Raw genomic sequence first — 18,831 nt, 5'->3', positions numbered from 1 at the left:
CTTAGGTGTTTTTTACTATCTGTGAATTATACCTTAATGAAGTTGATTTAAAGAACAAGTTGTTTTCCTATTTTCTACAATGACAATTTATGTTTCAGTGAGTCTTCGTTACAACAGCAGACTTCATGGAATCATCTTTAGGTTATGAAAACCTAATTTAACAAATGCAATCGAGGTGGAAGGTTATAGTGCGATTAAAACAGACTTTTAAACCTTAGTTGAGAGTTTTGATACTTCTTTAAGAGTCATTTTAAAAATCAATACCAGGTAATGTTAGAAAAATGGTAAAGGGTGCCCTAAAGTAGGACAACTATTTTCAAAATAGGCACAAAGTGGGGTATTCACATGGGACTAGTTATTTATGACTTATTTCCCACTGGGGGATTTATTAGAATACATTCTGTGGACATCAGCCTGCATATCCCCTTGTCCTGACTTCCTCCAGCTAACAACCTAAGTTCTACTCAGTTCCATGTAAACAAAGGTCAGCAAAGGAGGGTGTCCTGAACAGTTTGAGAGATACTTTTACACTTTTACATTTGTGTCAGAAGAAGGCAGTAAAACTTCAGCTGTTTTTGCATATGTTCATTCTTGTACAGTTTTTAAAAAACTCCTAATAAGCATTTGAGGAAAAAAAAGCATCATTCCTCTCTTCTGTCTGCAAACTTCTTGAAAATGATGAAAAGTACAGGTGATTTAAAACAAAAAGATGAGGGCTTTCCTGGTGGCGCAGTGGTTGAGAATCTGCCTGCCAATGCAGGGGACACGGGTTCGAGCCCTGGTCTGGGAAGATCCCACATGCCGCGGAGCAGCTGGGCCCGTGAGCCACAATTACTGAGCCTGCGCGTCTGGAGCCTATGCTCAGCAACAAGAGAGGCCACGATAGTGAGAGGCCTGCGCACTGCGATGAAGAGTGGCCCCCGCTTGCCGCAACTAGAGAAAGCCCTCGCACAGAAACGAAGACCCAACACAGCCAAAATAAATAAATAAATAAATAAATAAATAAATAAATAAATAAATAAAAATAAAGGAATTCCTTTAAAAAAAAATAAAAAAAATAAAAAAATAAAAAGATGACATGCTTTGGGGATGTGGAAAGTCAACCCAAGAGGTGGGGGCAGAAATCACAGGCAAGGGGAAGAAAAGAAACAAGTAGGTGAAAATGCATTATCTTTACAACTGTTAACCACAGGAAAAAACTGTGCCAAGAAGTCTCACAGGGGAGATACAAAGTCAGTTGTTACTTAGGGACACATTGTGCTACTTTAAAGATAGAAAAAAAAGAGTTGGATCAGCTTTGAGGTCTGATTACTCTAAAAATTGTTACAGGGGATTTCCCTGGTGGTGCAGTGGTTAAGAATCTGCCTGCCAATGCAGGGGACGCGGGTTCGATCCCTGGTCCGGGAAGATCTCACATGCCGCGGAGCAACTAAGCCCATGTGCCACAACTACTGAGCCCATGTGCCACAACTACTGAAGCCCATGCGCCCTAGAGCCCGCGCACCGCAACTACTTAGCCCACGTGCCACAGCTACTGAAGCCTGTGCACTCTAGGGCCCGCGTGCTGCAACTACTGAAGCCTGAGCACCTAGAGCCTGTGCTCCGCAACAAGAGAAGCCACCGCAATGAGAAGCCCGTGCACCGCAACCAAGAGTAGCTCCAGCTTGCTGCAACTGGAGAAAGCCCGCAAGCAGCAACAAAGACCCAACGCAGCCCCCAAAATAAATAAATAAGCAAATGAATGAATAAATAAATGAATAAAAATTGTTATACAATAAACCTTTTCCTAAGAGATTCTTTCTCATGGCTGAATAATATGAGAGAAGGGAAATATGCCTTCACAATAAAATTTAAGCCAACATTCGGCATCCGGAAGATCTCTTGTAGTCATGGCCCTGAGTAGGAAAAGGCTTTCATTTGTTTTGCCTTTGTAGGTTAGCATGGAGACACAGGGGACCTGTGGAGCACCAGGAAGGATAGGAAATTTGGAATCACGGCATGCTAGAACTGGAAGGAACGACAGATTAGTTTTCTAATGCTGTGTAACTAATTACCACAAACTTAGCTGCTTAAAATAAAACAAACTTATTATCTCATAGTTTCCATGGCTCAGGAGTCCAGGCATGGCTTAGGTGGGTCCTCAGCTCAGGATGTCACAAGGCTGCAATCAAGGTGCCATCTGGAGCGTGGATTTTTCTTCCAAGTTCATTCTGGTTGTTGGTAGAATTTAGTTGTAGGACTGAGATCCCAGTTTTCTTGCTGGCCGTTGACTGTGGGTCTCTCAGCTTTTGGAGGCCACCCTAGGGTCTTGGTTCCATGGCCCTCTCATAGTATGGCAGCTTACTTATTCAATCCAGCAGGAGAATCTCACTCTAGTCTGCTACCAGGGAGTCTTACAACTATACATCCATGATCAGTCATGTATTCATGGGAGTGACTATCCCATATCCTTAGCTATACGATGTAACCTAATCAATGGAGTGACTATCTCATCACATACTCATATTCCTGCCCACACTCATGGGAAGGGGATTATATAGGTCGTGTACACCAGGGAACAGGACTATTGGGAACCATCTTGGAATTCTACAACCAAAACCATCACCACCATTCAGTGCAACAGTCTTACTTCAGAGATCGGGGAAACTGTGGCCCATGGAGAACACAGTAAATTATCCCCAAAGTCATGAATTAGTTATCAGGACAGAAAGAACTAGATCCTGGTCTCCAAAATCCCTATCTAGAGCCTGCCACTCTCCCAAGCTTCCTTCTGCCATCTGGCATGCTTGAAGATAAGGTTGTTTTTTCAGGAAAGAAGGGGGAAAAAAGCATCGTGACAATCAGCTAAGCCACTAATCGTTATGTAGATTCTATGACACCCAGGAAACACTGAAAGAACACTCACCTGAAGGGTGCTAGCGTGGTGACTCAGCGTCTTTGAAGAGTCATAGTCTGCAGGATCAGCCAGCAAACGACTGGTATTTTCTATCCAAGCCTCAGTACTCTTCAAAAGATCATGATACTCCTCCAGCTTAATTGTGGCCTGTGAAAGACAGGCAGTACCAAACTCAGTCTGATGTTTCCTCTTTGAGTTGAAGGATTCTTAAATGAAGAACTGGTTGCTGTCAGTCAGTGGTGTCAGGCCTCGCAGGGCCCCACACCCCACAGCTGGGCCACTTGCCCACCCCCTCCAGGTTTTGATCCTTCAGCCTGTAAAACTGATCCTGACCACAGGTGGGAAGGATTTAAGGAGTTCTACCCCAACGCTATGGGCCTCAGCAAGGGTTCCAAGTTAGCTTTGCAACTAGTCTGGTTCCCGTTTTACGCTCCACTTTGAAAACTTGACTTACACTTTGTCCTCCTGTACCGGGCCTTGTCCTATAGTATCTCAGTCCCTCTGAGAGTAGGTTCCTGCCTTGCTGCTGCTAGATCACATGCACAACTCACCCACCATGACCCCTACTTGGAAGGGAGGGCAGGGGTGTCCTGTTCCCAAATGAGGTTCTTTCTCTGGCTCCCTGCTGGGACTCTTGGGATCGCCTGCCTGAAATTCCCTTACCTGTTGAGAAGCCCAATTCTTACCCGGACTCCTACTGTGGTCTGACTTTTGGATTCTTGCTTCTGCCTGTGCCAGCAGTGCCCCTCGATGCCCACTTGAACCTATGGTGTAGCTCTAGCTTCAGGTCCTAAAACTGGCAATTCAAGGGAAACTGGCTGCCTCTGAATACGTATTTTTGTTTTGTTTTAAACCCATCTCACTACTACCACATGCTCCGTGTAGCTATCGCGTGTTACAGCCATACCTTGTTTAATTGTGAGGTTCTATATTCTGCCCTCTGTGATACTTGCTGATACTGCTGGAAAGGAATCATCAAGTTATCCATCCATTCTTGAGCTTGTCCTGGGTCCTGTTCAACAATGTCCTGAACTTCAGAATCCAGCTCATTTAGCTTGTAGTGCCAGAGATCCAGCTCATCCCACATTGTCTGGGGATGAAAAACGTTAAGTCCATTTGGATTGAAGATGTGTTGACTTCTAAGTTTTCACACAGTATCTGTACTTGTAAATGCTACCAAAATGAGATGACAGAGACAACATCCCAGGCAAAGTTTTCACTTATGCCCAGAAACCACTTGTGACCTTAACTGAAAAACACTTTTTTCTGAGGTCTCTTAACTCTTACTGTATTCATTTCAGTACAAATTAGCTGTAAGGGGGCAGAAAGTCCTGGACATTTCCAGAGATGAATGACACCAAACAAGGTCAATGTAACCCTAATCTTTCAAGAGTGATGAGGTAACATTACGTTTAAAAGGGCTTGGGTAAATACCTAACCTATTTAGACCAGTATATATATCTACTTAATCTAGAAGACAATTCTTATTAAGTGCAAAAATAAAACTGATAAAAAGAAAATATCTGCTCTGACTCAGACTAATGCACTGGCAGAAAATTCTAGCCACATGTATTAGTAGCAACTGCTTTTAGCTCAAGAAACCAATAGGCTGGATTCAAACCTGCACTTGTCTGGGCAGAGGAAATCTCAAAGGCAACATTCAATTATTACTTAATATCTGTGTAAGAACATAATTTCTAGAAATGGGAAAATCTGACTAGTTAAAGTGCTTATTGAGAGCCCGAGATTTTGTCCAATGGCAAGCCATAGTCTGACCTACTTTTATTTTTCAATTTAATTTAATCGTTTTAATCCTTTGACGTCACATTTGTTTGGTTTAGAGGGGACTGCAAAGTCAAAGGCAGGTGTGATTGTTTGTGAGCAAATCTTGTTCACCTTATTTTAAGAGAGTATACACAGTCTAATGTCTTCCTCTATGAAAGAAGGACACATACAATAGGTACAATTATTTCTTTTAATATTTAGAATTATTTCTTTATTTTTACCAAAAGAAACACAGTCGAGTTAAATCAGAAACCAAAGGAGAGATTTAACTGCAGGGAGGAAGGGAACAGAGGGAAAGGGGGTGATAAGTGAGACTTCTCTGAGGATAACTTCTTTAAAAATTGAGGTATAACTGACATATAACATTGTATTAGTTTCAGGTGTACAACCCAATTGTTCTTTTTTTTTTTAAATAAATTTATTTATTTATTTTTGGCTGTGTTGGGTCTTCGTTGCTGCGCACAGGCTCTCTCTAGTTGCGGTAAGTGGGGGCCACGATTCCTTGCGGTGCATGGGCTTCTCATTGTGGTGGCTTCCCCCATTGCGGAGCATGGGCTCCAGGCATGCGGGCTTCAGTAGTTGTGGTGTGTGTGCTCAGTAGTTGTGGCTTGTGGGCTCTAGAGTGCAGGCTCAGTAGTTGCAGCTCATGGGCTTAGTTGCTCCACGGCATGTGGGATCTTCCTGGACCAGGGCTCGAACCCGTGGCCCCTGCATTGGCAGGTGGATTCTTAACCACTGCACCACCAGGGAAGTCCCACAATTGTTCAATACATGTTTCTACCGTAAAATGATCACAATAAGTCTAGTTAAAAATCCTTCACCATACACAGTTACAAAATTTTTTTTCCCTGTGATGAGAACTTTTAAGATCTATTCTCTTAGCCCTATTTTTAAAAGTCTCCATTCATATTAGAATATTTCCTTAAAATATAAAGTAGAATAAGAATGTTTTCCACATGCAGGAGTTTACTTGGAAGTTAAGAGGTAGAATATTATGTTTATGTACAGTTCTACCTAAGACATTTTACAAGGGAAGTAAATTTGGAATTTCTACTTTCCTCTGTTTCCCCCTGGCAGTCTAAAGAAAAGTTGTTAATACCATTCATATCTTACTGAAATGTTTTTATATATCAGTCTTCCCAAGACAAGATCCTTACTTTCCTTCCCTAGTGAAAAGGCTGGTCCCCAATCATAGGCTCTCAGGAGTTTGGGCATATTCCCAGCATGGAAAAACTGAGAACAATTCTTAAATGCAACCTTCTCCACCAAGCCTCTGCAGGTGACACACTCAGTGAGGAGGGCCCCGTAAATCAGGGTTAGGATCCCTGTGATGACTGATGACAGGGAACATACCAAATGCTGAAGGAAGTTAAGGGAGCATGTTACCTTTTGAATTTCTTGAGCTTTCTCAATATTTTTGCTTTTCTGCTGCAACATCTTTTCAACATTCCGAAGCCCGTTGTTAATTTCGTCTATTTTTCGACTCATTGAATATGATGGTGAGCTTTTCAAGACTTCATTGCTGATCTGTTTCAAAGGGAGAAAGACACAATGGAGATGTTTTCCCGCACTCTATTCAGAGGTTCAAATGATAAAAGGGGTAGTCACAGTGTTTTGAGATTTTACTTGTACAAATCTTTTAAGGGCTAGGGGGAAAATTCCAAACCATACTGACTAATGTGTTAAGAGGGTAGATTAGTAGACTAGGAAAAGGCAGCTGTGCTGACCTGACTGTTCAAATCCAACCAAAAAAAAAAAAAAAGAAAAGAAAACTGACCAACAGAAATCTGTTCAATGTAATCCACAGTATGTACTACAGATATGTGCTGTGTTGGGCAAAACTACTGAGGGGACTGTCTGAAACATACCCCAAGGGAGCAAATGATATTAAAGAATTCCTGGGAGAAAAATTATTTATTATACAGTTTCTATGTTTTATGAGAGAATCCTCTGCACAGATTTGTTTTCAATAAAAACAAACATTCTCAATTTGACGTTAAAGGTGTAATTCCCATCTTAATATTCATTTGGGTGAAATAATCTTCTAAAACTGGCTACTTCTTGCAGCAGAAAATCTTAGTTTTTCTCTGTGTGAATGTTTCTAGTGTATGTTTTCCCAGCAATTAGAAATCTAGCTGCTGAACAGTGTAATTTTTTTATCAGAATCATTTTCAGAAGAAAATAACTTGTGCTAGGAAAGATAATAAATGAATGTTGAATGTATCATTTTTCAAATGCCTGATTAGTTCATGTTCTTATTTTTTTAAGCTATGTTGATAAGGTTTTCTCCAAACAGCCACTGAATAACCAAAAAATACTTAATGCTTTTGTATTATCCTTTTAATTAACTTTTTTAAAACCACTATATCTTTACAACCACTGGGACTAAACCTTCCAATGCAGATACTTTACAGATACAGAAACTGAAACACAGGCTAAAGTCATACATCACGTATGACTTGCTTAAAGTCATACATCAAGGTAGTGGGTGAACTCATCCCAAGAAGCCCGAGCCACCAGACGCCAAGGCCACAGGCTCTTTTCACAGCATCAGGTTGTTGATACTTTTATATAATGTTTTTACTCCACAGACCATACCACAGTCAAGATTTTTTAGGAAAAAAACTAATCCTGTATTAGTTTTTTTTTTTTTTAATTACTGTATTAGCTTTTTACTGCTACGTAACAAATTACCACAAAATGAAGCTTTCTGATATTTTGGGCAGTTACTCTTCTGGCAGAAATGCCTATCATTTTTGTATATTAGGAGAGATCATGATTTAGGTAAAGTATGCAGCCATCTGAATTGCACAGAATGGTATTGTGTCTGTTGCCTGGATCCTACAGTCACATCACGCAATAAAAGTAAGTTTTTATTGGTTACAAATATACACAGATATCAAAGTTACTGCTGAAATTTTCAACCCTAAATTTAAAAGGTAGATTTTGATTATTAACTCACTTTGTTAGGGATTTTCACATGAAGTAGTCAGGAGAACCAATTGAGTTTCTCTCAAAACATTTAGTATTCTCTTAAAATAAAATCAATAGTGCATGATTCTTGAGGAAGTTCCTTATAATAGATTATCTTGTATGTCAAATCAACAAGATTTGTTATAATATATATTAGGAGTTTACATGTTTTTTACATGGGTTAGATTTTCAAAAGAAATCTGTCGCAAGTTTGAACCTGATTTTTTGTGTGCAATTAAAACCTGTTTTATTTACTAAATTATAGGTATTTTAGGCTTCAAAAAGCAATACAAAAATCCTTCTGTATTCTTCTGGACCAAACAGAATTTTGTTCTGTTGGATTTGGGCAGCCTTTAAATAATGCAATAAAATTGTCTTGCTAAACTCCTATGTCTCCAAGTACTATGAACCATTTCCCATTCTTTCTTCCAACCTGGACTTTCAGGTATAAAGATTTGCCTGGGTATGCTTTGTGAGAATTATGTTACCATCATCATTAGAAAGACACTGTGTGTTAAGTGCTATTCCTAGTAAGTTATGAAATGTGTGTTCTTATTTTTCTTGGTTGCAATTTCAAAATGTTAAAAGCGAAGTATTATTCATGACCAAAATTTTAAAGTGATTTTCCGGAGAAAAAAAAAGTCAAGTAAAAGCCAATATATAACTCTGTTTTTAAATGCAAGAGAAGAAAAACTAAGCATCTTGACAACTAAAAATTAATAGACTAATTCTGTTACCTGCGTCACTTACTTAGAGCAACTCCGTCTCAGTATCAATACACAAAACTATCATTCAACTAAACTCTATAAAAACAAACATAGCTGAAATCAGGGCAAATGAAAATGTGATACTAAATGATATGTTCTTCTTTATATTCATTCACCTCCATAAATAATAATATGAATACAAACATTATTATTACCTTCTCATCTATGTCTTCTAAAGCTTTTCTGCATTCTTCCACCTGGGATTCAATCTCTGCAGGGACTATGGTGTACATTTCAGAATACTTGATTCGCAGTTTTTCCATAATATTCTCAAAAGTTAGTTTCCCTTTCTTAAGAATGCTTTGAAGCTCCTAAAAAATCAAGAGAGTTTCAAATGCTCACAGGACAGAGAAAAAGTTTAACTCTAAAAATGAAAGCAGCTTTCCAGCACATCCTTATGATTTAAATGAGCAAACTTTGCATGACAAAACCTCACTATTGATACAAGCTGATTAAGCATGAGAGATACTCAGTTTGGTCAGATGATGCTTTCTAATTTGTAAGAATTAAACTTGATATCTCTCCATAGTGTCAAACCATTGTCCTGAAAAGACATTACAACATCTCCTGCTTCTAAAGTACCTCTAGGATTTAGTTATATCTCAGTAGCAGTCTCGATCTAAAAAGCTGTAAGCAGCAAAAAGTTTCAAAGAAGTTTTATTTTATTATTAACTTGTTGCCATTTCTGCTTCTTCCTACATTATCATCACAATGATTCAAGGCCACTAAAAGCCCTGTGCTTGAAGCAGAAGTGTCTGCTTTCATGTAATTAGACAGCCCAGCACAGCTCAACTTCTTTCAAAAGGGAGGGTTCCAGTTCCTTGCAAAGAATGTGGGTTTTTAGGAGATAAAAGAAACCTGAACAAATAGTCTATTGGTCGTGGCCTAGAAACAGAATCTGATCTACGTACTCTTGCACTAATTATAAAGGAGAAACTCATTTGTTTGGGAAAGTTTCCCAAAGATCAAGTGGAAAAATACTTCTTGACTTTACTGTGGCTTTTTGGGTTTTCTTTTGTTTTTACAGTAGCTGTTCAGTAGCATTATCTGTGTTAATGGATTGAGTCACCACACTGAAGAATGATTACAATTTTGAATGACTCCGCGATGTGTCACTGCTTTCCTTTTCTTAGCCCTCAGCAGAGAAAAAGTCTAGAGGAAAAGTTAAAGAATAGTGTACCATTCAGAGAAAGGCAGGGTTTGAGGTACAGACTGCTCCTCGTTTATCTAGACCTAGCCAGGAGCACAGCTCTTCATTCAGAGCTACACTCAGATGGCTTCCCCAAGAAGACTGCCTCTGTGAGGGAGAGTAAGTTTCCTTTTGCAACATTGATACCAAAAGCTCTGGTGAATAACAGCATGCAACTTTTGAACAAACTTCCAAATGTCATTTTTGCCTGTTACCACCTAGTGGCATGAGAAGAGATTGTTCGGAAAATGACCCTTAGCCTATGCATAGATAGTGTGATATAATAAATACATTTAGCCTTCATCCCCGGTTCCTGGCACAGCTTCTAACACCCTTGGAATTTCCTGCATAGAGGTGAAAGGAGTGTCTTTTGTTATTTATCACAAGTCTTTTCCAACCATACCTGAGTTTATGGTAATGAGAAGATTCTTGGTGGTGGGGCTGGGGGGGTGACAGCTTCAGGATGGGGCTGGTGTCAGAGGAACCAACTGTGTGATTAGAGGGCTAGAACTTTCAACCGCACTTCCAGACCTCCAGAGGGGAGAAGGGCTGGAGGTTGAGTTAATAACCAACTGTCAATGACTTAATCAATCACGCCTATTAATGGAACCTCCATAAAAACCCTTAAACAAGGTTTGGAGAGCTCTGGATTGGTGGACACATCAAGGTGCTGGGAGAGTGGCGCACCCAGAGAGAGCATGGAAGCGCCGCATCCTTCCCCCCCACATCTTCCACTTGGCTGTCTCTGAGTTGTATCCTTTATAATAAACCAGTAATAGTAAGTAAAGTGCCTTCCTAGTTTTCTGAGCCATTCTAGCAAATTTATAAACCTGAGGATGGGGTCCTGGGAGCTGCTGCTTTATAGCCTGTCGGTCAGAAGTACGGGTGGTGTTTCTATTTAAAGAGAAAAAAGTGAAGTTCTTTACTTGGAATCCAAATACTTAAAAAAATAGATTTCATGTCTTAAGGAAAGTATGAGGGAAAAGCCATTTGGCTATTTTTAACCAAAGAATTTTCTGCTATGGAGGCATATGATTTTGTCTCTCTGTAATCAAGATTATTCTAGTTTATATTTACATATCAAAGTAAAATCTGTTATTTGTATTGTGTCATTTTCTATGCAATAGCTTTTAAAAGTTAACTCTTTTCTGCTTGAACATTTTTTTAAAGTTATGGAAGACAACATTTACATGATTTTTTTGAATAAAGCATTTCTCAAAATGTCAAAAAAAGAAAAGAAGTACGGGTGGCATCTGAAGTGGGGGCAGACTTGTGGGACTGAGCCCTTAACCTGGGGGTCGATACTAACTCGTTATAGTTAGTGTCAGAATTGAATTGGCGTCCCAGTTGGTGTCTGGAAAAAAAACCTGTCCCAGTTGGGGAACAGGTTGGTGTGGGGAAAAAAGGCCTCACACATTTGGTGGCAAGTGCTGTAAGTAAAAACAGTTCTACCCCTCTCAGAGACTAGATACTATATCCTATAAAGTGAGCAGTCCTACATACTACTCAAGAGTGGTCTGAGACCCCTGTACACCAAACACACTTGAAATGTGGTTGGAAAAGGGCTGCTGGCCTACCTCCTGACCTAGTTCCAACTCTGCTCTCTGTACTCCAGCCATATTGATCTCCTGTGGCTCTGCCCACATCATGCCACAGGGCCTTTGCCCACATTTTCTTCTTCTTCTAGATTCCCTCTACACTAGCCACAGGGTTACCTCTGCTCCAAGAACTTTGAACTCAAGATTTCGGACCTGTATCAGCCACATTCACTAGTTCATTCCTCACTTACCTCAAGCTGTTCTGCCTTTTCTGGGTGGTCTTGTAATTCCATATTTTGGAAAAAGGTTGTAGTCTGCTGAAATGAATTCTTCAAAGTAATTATTTCTTTTGTAAAGGCATGTCTTTCTTGGATTTCATTCTGCATCAATTCCTTATTTTTTTGAGCCTTCTGGAAAAGCCTAAAATATAGCATCAGAATAAAATTGTTCCTCTATCCCGCTTTTCTGTGTAATAGTTTTACTTCAACAATTAATATAATGTCTGCATAGCTCACAAAAGATTTTTTTTCCTGAGAGAAAAGTTCCAGTTTTCAATGGTTTATATACTATATATACAAACATACATCAAATTCTATCACTCCATCAAAAAAGAGGGGATATATGTATACGTATAACTGATTCACTTTGCTGTACAGCAGAAACTAACACAACACTGTAAAGCAACTATACTCCAATACAAATTAATTTTAAAAAAGAGAAAAAAAAAAACCTCTCTAAAACTTTCATCCCAAAATATCTTCTTTTCACACTTTACATTCCAATTGCCGTATTTTTTTCCTTGTAATCCTTGAGTTCAATTGAACGTGACTCAGAGGTGTGAATGAAGTCATGCATGGGCCCTTGGAGTCATAGATGATGGAATTAGCCTTTCTATCCAAGCTGACCCCATTTACTGTGGATGCAGCCATCATATTATTGGAGGAGTTTAAGTGGGTAAAATCTTTCCTGAGAGCTATCTGGTAAGTATTTCTAGCTATAAAGACACTATTGATATATCCTTTGACCTGATGATCATACTTCTTGGTATCTTTCTCAATGAAGTAATCACAGATGCACAAAGAGATTCTAGCATAAGAATATTCATTACAGTGTTTTTATAAAAGTAAAATAAATTACATATAATTTAAAGGTTCTATATTAGGGACTTGGTTAAATACATTATAGCATATCCACATATGTGAAATATTATACAGTTACATTTTAAAGAACATTTAATAGCATAGGAAAATAAATATAATATGCTTACAAATGGTTCAGCAGAATATAAAACAGTACAGTACTATGATCACAATTTTTTAAAAAGTACAGCCATAGTAAGAAAGATGAGTGATTGGTAGTGATTGTTGCTGAGTGGTAAAATTAAAGGTGGTTTTTATATTAATCTTTATAATTATCCACATTCTCTAAACTTCCTATAATGAATATGTATTACTAAGTTAGAAAAACAGCAAACATTTAAAAAAATTTGAAACACCAGGATGGAAAATGTGTGCTTGTTTTAATTATTGTTAATATTAATCTTTTCCAAAATAGATAACTAATGAGAACCTACTGTATAGCACAGGGAACTCTACTTAATGCTCTGCGGTGACCTAAATGGGAAGGAAATCAAAAAAGAGGGGCTATATGTATATGTATAGCTGATTCACTTTGCTGTGTAGTAGAAACTAATACAACACTGTAAAGCAACTATACTCCAATAAAAAAAATTAATCTTTTCCATCATTTTTATACCTATCAGTGTTGACGCAACTCGATTCTGTCATATCATTTATCATTGTTCTATAATAATTTTATATTCTAGAAATTCAATATTTTCTCAATTTTTCCTGAGTTGTCAAGCACATTTCCTTAATAGTTTTTCATAAATCTTACTTGTTGCATCGTTCTTGCATAGACATAATCTCTTGAGATGCAGAAACAGTTTCCACAGCCCTTAAGCCTTCAGGAGTGTTCTGGATATTTTTTATGCGCTGCAGAAGTAGGGCCAGTAACAGCTGCTGCCTCTCCACATTCTCTTCATATTGGCATAAACAATCCAGCAGCTCTGAGAATTCCTCTGTGGTGGCTGCCTCCTTTGTTTTGGAAATTTCAGGGAGTTCTTCTTGAAGATTATCTAAAATAATTGCTTCTCGTTCAATCTAATTCAATAAGCAAAAAAAAAAAAAAAAAAAAAAAAAAAAGGGAGCTAAAATAAGTAAAATATACTCTTACGACTTCAGGACTCAGCAATCATAATTTTCACATACTGGCTCTTCAAAGGATTCCCAAAGCCACATCCCAGTTCAAGGTAATATTTGTCTTCCTACACCTGGGAGTATTATCTCTCCACTATCCCAATCCCATAGTTCCCAGCTATTGATCATGTATAGGTGTGATTAAAAAGAAGTATTGCTGTTATGAGCTGAAGGAAATGCTACTGAATATTTTCATAATTTCTTTCTCCTTCCAATTTCAGTTGCTTTATTAAAGCAATTATTTCTCCTGACTGAGATACCCCTAAGTTAGTTAGAATGAGCTCCACCAAACTGCATCCATGAAGTAGAAGAGGTTGGGCATTTTTTCTACAGGTCTCTTTTCTTTCGCATCCAATGCTCAAAAAAGTAAGCCCTCAATACCCTGTCACTCACCTACACCAATGGGAAAGCAGCCCAAATTACTGGACTGCTCATGTATTTCTCAACCACAGCTAAATGCAGAACTCAGAAATACATAACCTATCAATAATAAATCAAATATCTAGAAAGTGGAGTTCTACCAGCCCTGAAACTCAGAACAGAGACAGAAAATCAGATCCCTCTTATTCCCTCCTCAAATCCTCTGGCCCTCTCCTCAGCAGCAGTGTACATTTACCACATTCTGTCCCAGCATTGCCAACACTCCTGCTCTACGTTCAGACAGAGTCAGGCATCCTGCAATCTTGACATTACTGAATATCACAGAGGTCAACTACATTTATGATATCATGCTAACTGAAATGATAAATGAGGACCTGGATGACCAGTAAGACATGCCAGAGAGTGAGATATAAAGCCTATGAGAATTCAGGAGCCCCAGCATCAATTAAGTTCCCAGGGGGCCAGTAGTCTGGGGCATGCCAGGGGACTTCTATAAGGTAAAGATCAAGTTGTTCAGTCTTGCGCCTCTGTTGCTAAGAAAGAGGTGCAGCACTGGATGGGCCTTTTGGGATTTTGGCAGCCGTGTATACTATTACTGGTGACTATTGCTCAGATCCATTCATCAGAATGCCGCCAGTGCTGAGGAGGCAGTGCTGCAGGCCCAGGCTATGGCATAAGCTGCCCTGTCACTTGGGCCATAGGTTCCAGCTGGGTCCCCAATGACTAGAATCCATGGGTACATGTGTACCCAACCTACATGTGTAGATTGGCCCCTCTCCAAGAGACCCAGTTATGGAATTTGTGCTTTCCATCCCCTCAAACCTAAATTCAGTTGAACTGAAGTCCTAGTTCCCAAGCAGGCAGCTACACTTCCACCAGGGAATGGGATACAGGTTCCACTGGGTCATTTTGCAGTCCCCTCACTCCCCCACCAAAGAACCAGCATGCAAAGAAAGGAATAGCTATGTTGACAGAGGTAATTGTCCACCTAGGGTTTCCAATATACACTGGGGTTGAAAGAACTATGTCCGTAATTCAGGACTTAATGGAGCATCTCTTGGTGCTTCCATGGCCAGCAATAACCATAAATGGGCAACTGCAGCAACCAGGATCCAATAAGAGTAAAGCGACTAAAGGCTCTCACCTTTCCTGTGTCAGTTCTCCTATCTCCCATTCCTGTTCCCTTGGATCACTTTCCAAAATAAACCACCTGCTTACAAGTCCCTGTCTCAGGTTCTGCTCTCTGCTGTAAAGCTGGTAACTCATTAGGAGGAAAACACAAGGGGGAAGAATAATTTTTTTTAGGACAATAATTTTATCCAAAAGCCAGGCAATTCTTCAAATTGTGAATGGATAAACTAACTGCTGTGCATGAGTCTGACCGACTATTACTCAGGAATAAAAAGAAATGAACTATTGATACAAGCAGCAGCATGAATGAATCTCACATGCATTATGCTTAGCGAAAAAAGGCCAAACTCAACAGGCCACAAACTATCGGAGTCTGTTTATATGACATTCTGAAGATGGCAAAACAGATTAATAATTGCCACAGGCTGGAGGTAATGGAAGGGGCTGACTACAAAGGGGCATATGGAACTTTCTTGGGTGGTGGAAATGTTCTAAGTCTTGATTTCATTGGTGGTCATGTGACTGTATGCACTTGTCAAAACGCAGCGAACTTTATACCAAAAAGAATGATGGCAGTCCCCAAATAAGTAAATAGTTGCCACAGAGATTATGCATTCACTCTTCAGCCCCTGGATGATTTTCCCTGGACAGGTTATAAAACTTTTAGGATCACAGTCAGTTATAAAGTTGAGTCTAGAAAGGGAGAAGGAACCACAGTTGTTCCAAGAGTAAACACAGAGAAGGAGATGGAAAAACCTGTAAGCAGCCAAAATAGAAACTAAAACAGGAAAGACTTTTGGATCTTTGGTACAAGGGGAAGAAGACAGCCTTACCCCTCCCATATCTTTGAAGACGTGCCTTTATTCTAGCACACTGTGATCAGTGAAGCATAAAATGATGATCCTGAATAACCAAAATGAATAATTAAATTAAGCAGATTCTGCTTAAGAAAAGAGGGAGGTAAGATTTTAGGGGGAAAAAACCGGTATATCAAAATTTAAATTAATTTTTGAATTTGTAAATGTAAACAAGCATTTAAGTTCTCAAAAATCTACTTACACAAAACCTTTCTTCCATAAAGATACTGGATTGTTGTATTAGTACAGACAGAAATTCATTTTGTCACATGTAAAATCACCAACCATGCCAACAGAATCTTGCATGTACAGGTATTTAGATGATATAATTTTTATTGAATGGATAAAAGCTATTTTAAAATCTTACATCAATTTGGCATGTGTAAATGTCATTTAAGTTGACAGTTTAGTGGTTAAAAACAGAGTGTACATTTGAATCTTCTATCACTTATGAAGTTGAGCAAGTTAATCTCACTGTGTCTCACTTTCTTCATCTATAAAATGAGAATGATAATCTCATCCTCATAGGATTCTTGCGAGGATAAATGTAAATACATGTAAAGTGCTTAGAACTATGCCTGACACGTGCTCAATTAAGTGCCCATTAAGTGTTAGCAGTTATTATTGTTATTACGTGAGAACATATTTTGTTGGTGTTATTCTTTGAAAAACACATTTTGTTAGCAGATATTGTCAAGTGCTTGTATGGATAACTACAAAAATAACTACTATTAAATAGCTACTAAAATATGATTGCCAGTGGGCAGAGGGTAAGAGAAAGATAATGTAAGAAAGTAAAAAGAACAATAAGGTTAGGATTAGCCTAAACCTGGATGTGAATAAGAGCTGTCCCTCAAGAAATACTAAGTGCCCACTAAGTGCAAAGCCCTGTTCAGATTCTAAAATTACAGTGTGAGCAAAACAGACGTGGCCCCAGCCCATAGCCCCAGTTTAATCACTAGCTTGGAGGCTTGTACCAACTTAAATCTCTCAGTGCCTCAGCTTCTCCATTTAGAAAATGGTGATAACAGGTAACTCCTGAGGGCCGTGCCAAGATTCAGCGGCATCATGTGTGAACTGCCTTCTTTTTTTTTTTTTTGGCCACGCCTCACGGCTTAGTTCCCTGACCAGGGATGGAACCCGTGCCCCCTGCAGTGGGAGTGTGAAGTCTTAACCACTGGACCACCAGGGAATTCCCTGAACTGCCTTCTTAGCACAGCACACAGGAACACACTGCACAGAAGGACCTCAGTAAACCGTGCCATCGTGGATGGGGAAGAGCTGGAGGCTGGCGGCCCTGCTAAAAGGACAATTTACAAAGCTCCTTGGAGTTTTAACATTCAAGAGACTATTTACTAACCAAACCCCAACAGCACCATCAAAATGATATTCATTTTCAAGAATAACAAGTTTTAAGCAGGAAAATATGATAGTGCTAAACGTTTAAATCCTAAAGCAATGTGACCTACTGCTAATCAAGTATTGATTATATTTGTCTTAAGTAAATTCAGCAGAAATTTTAACAGGAATAAGAGAGAAGGGTTTTCATTTAATGTTCTGATTTGTACCTCATTTATACCTGGTCCTTTGGAAAGATTAAAGAATACCCTAAGGTATTTTTATACTATTTAAAATTTTCTTTCTAAATGTATGGGATGCCTAAGGCCTCAACCATGGTTAAATTAACATCTGTGATCGATATATATTATGGAGGTTTTCTTTGAGACAGTCTTCAGAAAGAACATCATACATATTTTTAGGTCAATACTTATTAACAGTAGTAGTTAATTTCCACAGTTAACTGCTGTAATTAATTTCAAAATTAATTGGTTATTATGAATATTACCTTATTCTAACCTCTAGTGTGATGGAGAGACATTTTTAAGAGGGCTTAGCTTATCTGCACGATAAAGATTTTAAAGCTCATATGATCAAGTAGCCACTTATTTCTAAGAATTTTTTGACACCAAAAAAATGCCACTGTCATGAAAGAACTTGAATCATTCTTGAATCATTCCTTGGAGATTATTTTGCTAGGACCTGACCTCTATAAACATTTACATGTTCCATACATGTGATGCAAACAAATGGTACAGGTTGAGGACTTGTTTTATATTAAAAAAAAATGAAAATAATAAAACAATTTAAACGACACGTGTTAGTAAACTGTATGGTTTGACTGTTGCAAATGAAGCACTTACTTCTTCATGGATAAATTTCCACTCCTGCTTCAGTTCTTCACACCACAACTCCCATTCTTTAACAGCTTCCATCAAACTCAGCCATCTCTCCCATAGAGCAGATGTGCTTCTGAGTAAACAGAGGCTGTCACTATCTGTGCACGTGGGTCTCAAGTGTCTGAGGACCTGTCGTACTTTCATGAGCTCTTCTTTGGCTGACGTAAGATTTGACACCAAGGCCTTAAGAAAGAAAAGAAAAGGAATAGGAGGGATAGAAGTTTTCTGAATTCAGAACTATTCTGAAACTTATAAACTATTTTAATCTTGAACAAATAATGTTTTAAAATCATCCATAAGTATTACATAATCCATTTTTTAGTCCTTTTGGAAGTCAATTTGAGACAGATGAGAAGCATCTATGTATTATTATACTGCACATGAATTTGGAACTATGGGGACAAGTAATGACCTATAAACCAATTTTTCTAAGTAAAAATGTGTTTTTTTTTTTTTAATTTTTTTTATAGCTACTTTATTTATTTATTTATTTATTTTTGGCTGTGTTGGGTCTTCAGTTCGTGCGAGGGCTTTCTCTGGTTACGGCAAGTGGGGGCCACTCTTCATCGCGGTACGGGGACCGCTCTTCATCGCGGTGCGCGGGCCTTTCACTATCGCGGCCCCTCCCGTTGCGGGGCACAGGCTCCAGACGCGCAGGCTCAGCAGCTGTGGCTCACGGACCGAGCTGCTCCGTGGCATGTGGGATCTTCCCAGACCAGGGCTCGAACCCGTGTCCCCTGCATTAGCAGGCAGATTCTCAACCACTGCGCCACCAGGGAAGCCCTAAAAATGTGTTTTCCAAGGTAAATATCCTAGAAG

At 39.0% G+C, this 18,831-nt stretch overlaps 1 protein-coding gene across 8 annotated transcripts in view; it reads right to left on the bottom strand.

Moving 5' to 3' along the window:
* SYNE2 (spectrin repeat containing nuclear envelope protein 2) overlaps positions 1-18,831 on the bottom strand; it is a 317,434-nt gene that overhangs the window by 117,687 nt on the left and 180,916 nt on the right. For all 8 annotated transcript variants that reach the window (XM_057542105.1, XM_057542104.1, XM_007192976.3 and 5 more), the window contains exons 51-57: positions 17,977-18,195; positions 13,045-13,310; positions 11,400-11,568; positions 8,577-8,732; positions 6,068-6,208; positions 3,804-3,986; positions 2,906-3,043 (exon numbers count right to left, since the gene is read on the bottom strand). In XM_057542105.1, the coding sequence (XP_057398088.1) occupies positions 2,906-3,043; positions 3,804-3,986; positions 6,068-6,208; positions 8,577-8,732; positions 11,400-11,568; positions 13,045-13,310; positions 17,977-18,195 (1,272 nt within the window). The remainder of the gene's footprint in view (positions 1-2,905; positions 3,044-3,803; positions 3,987-6,067; positions 6,209-8,576; positions 8,733-11,399; positions 11,569-13,044; positions 13,311-17,976; positions 18,196-18,831) is intronic.

This window comes from Balaenoptera acutorostrata, chromosome 3 (assembly GCF_949987535.1).
Source record: "Balaenoptera acutorostrata chromosome 3, mBalAcu1.1, whole genome shotgun sequence".
NCBI classification, from domain to species: domain Eukaryota; kingdom Metazoa; phylum Chordata; class Mammalia; order Artiodactyla; family Balaenopteridae; genus Balaenoptera; species Balaenoptera acutorostrata.
Note: the sequence above shows the minus strand (reverse complement) of the source record. Positions and strands in the feature narration are given on the sequence as shown.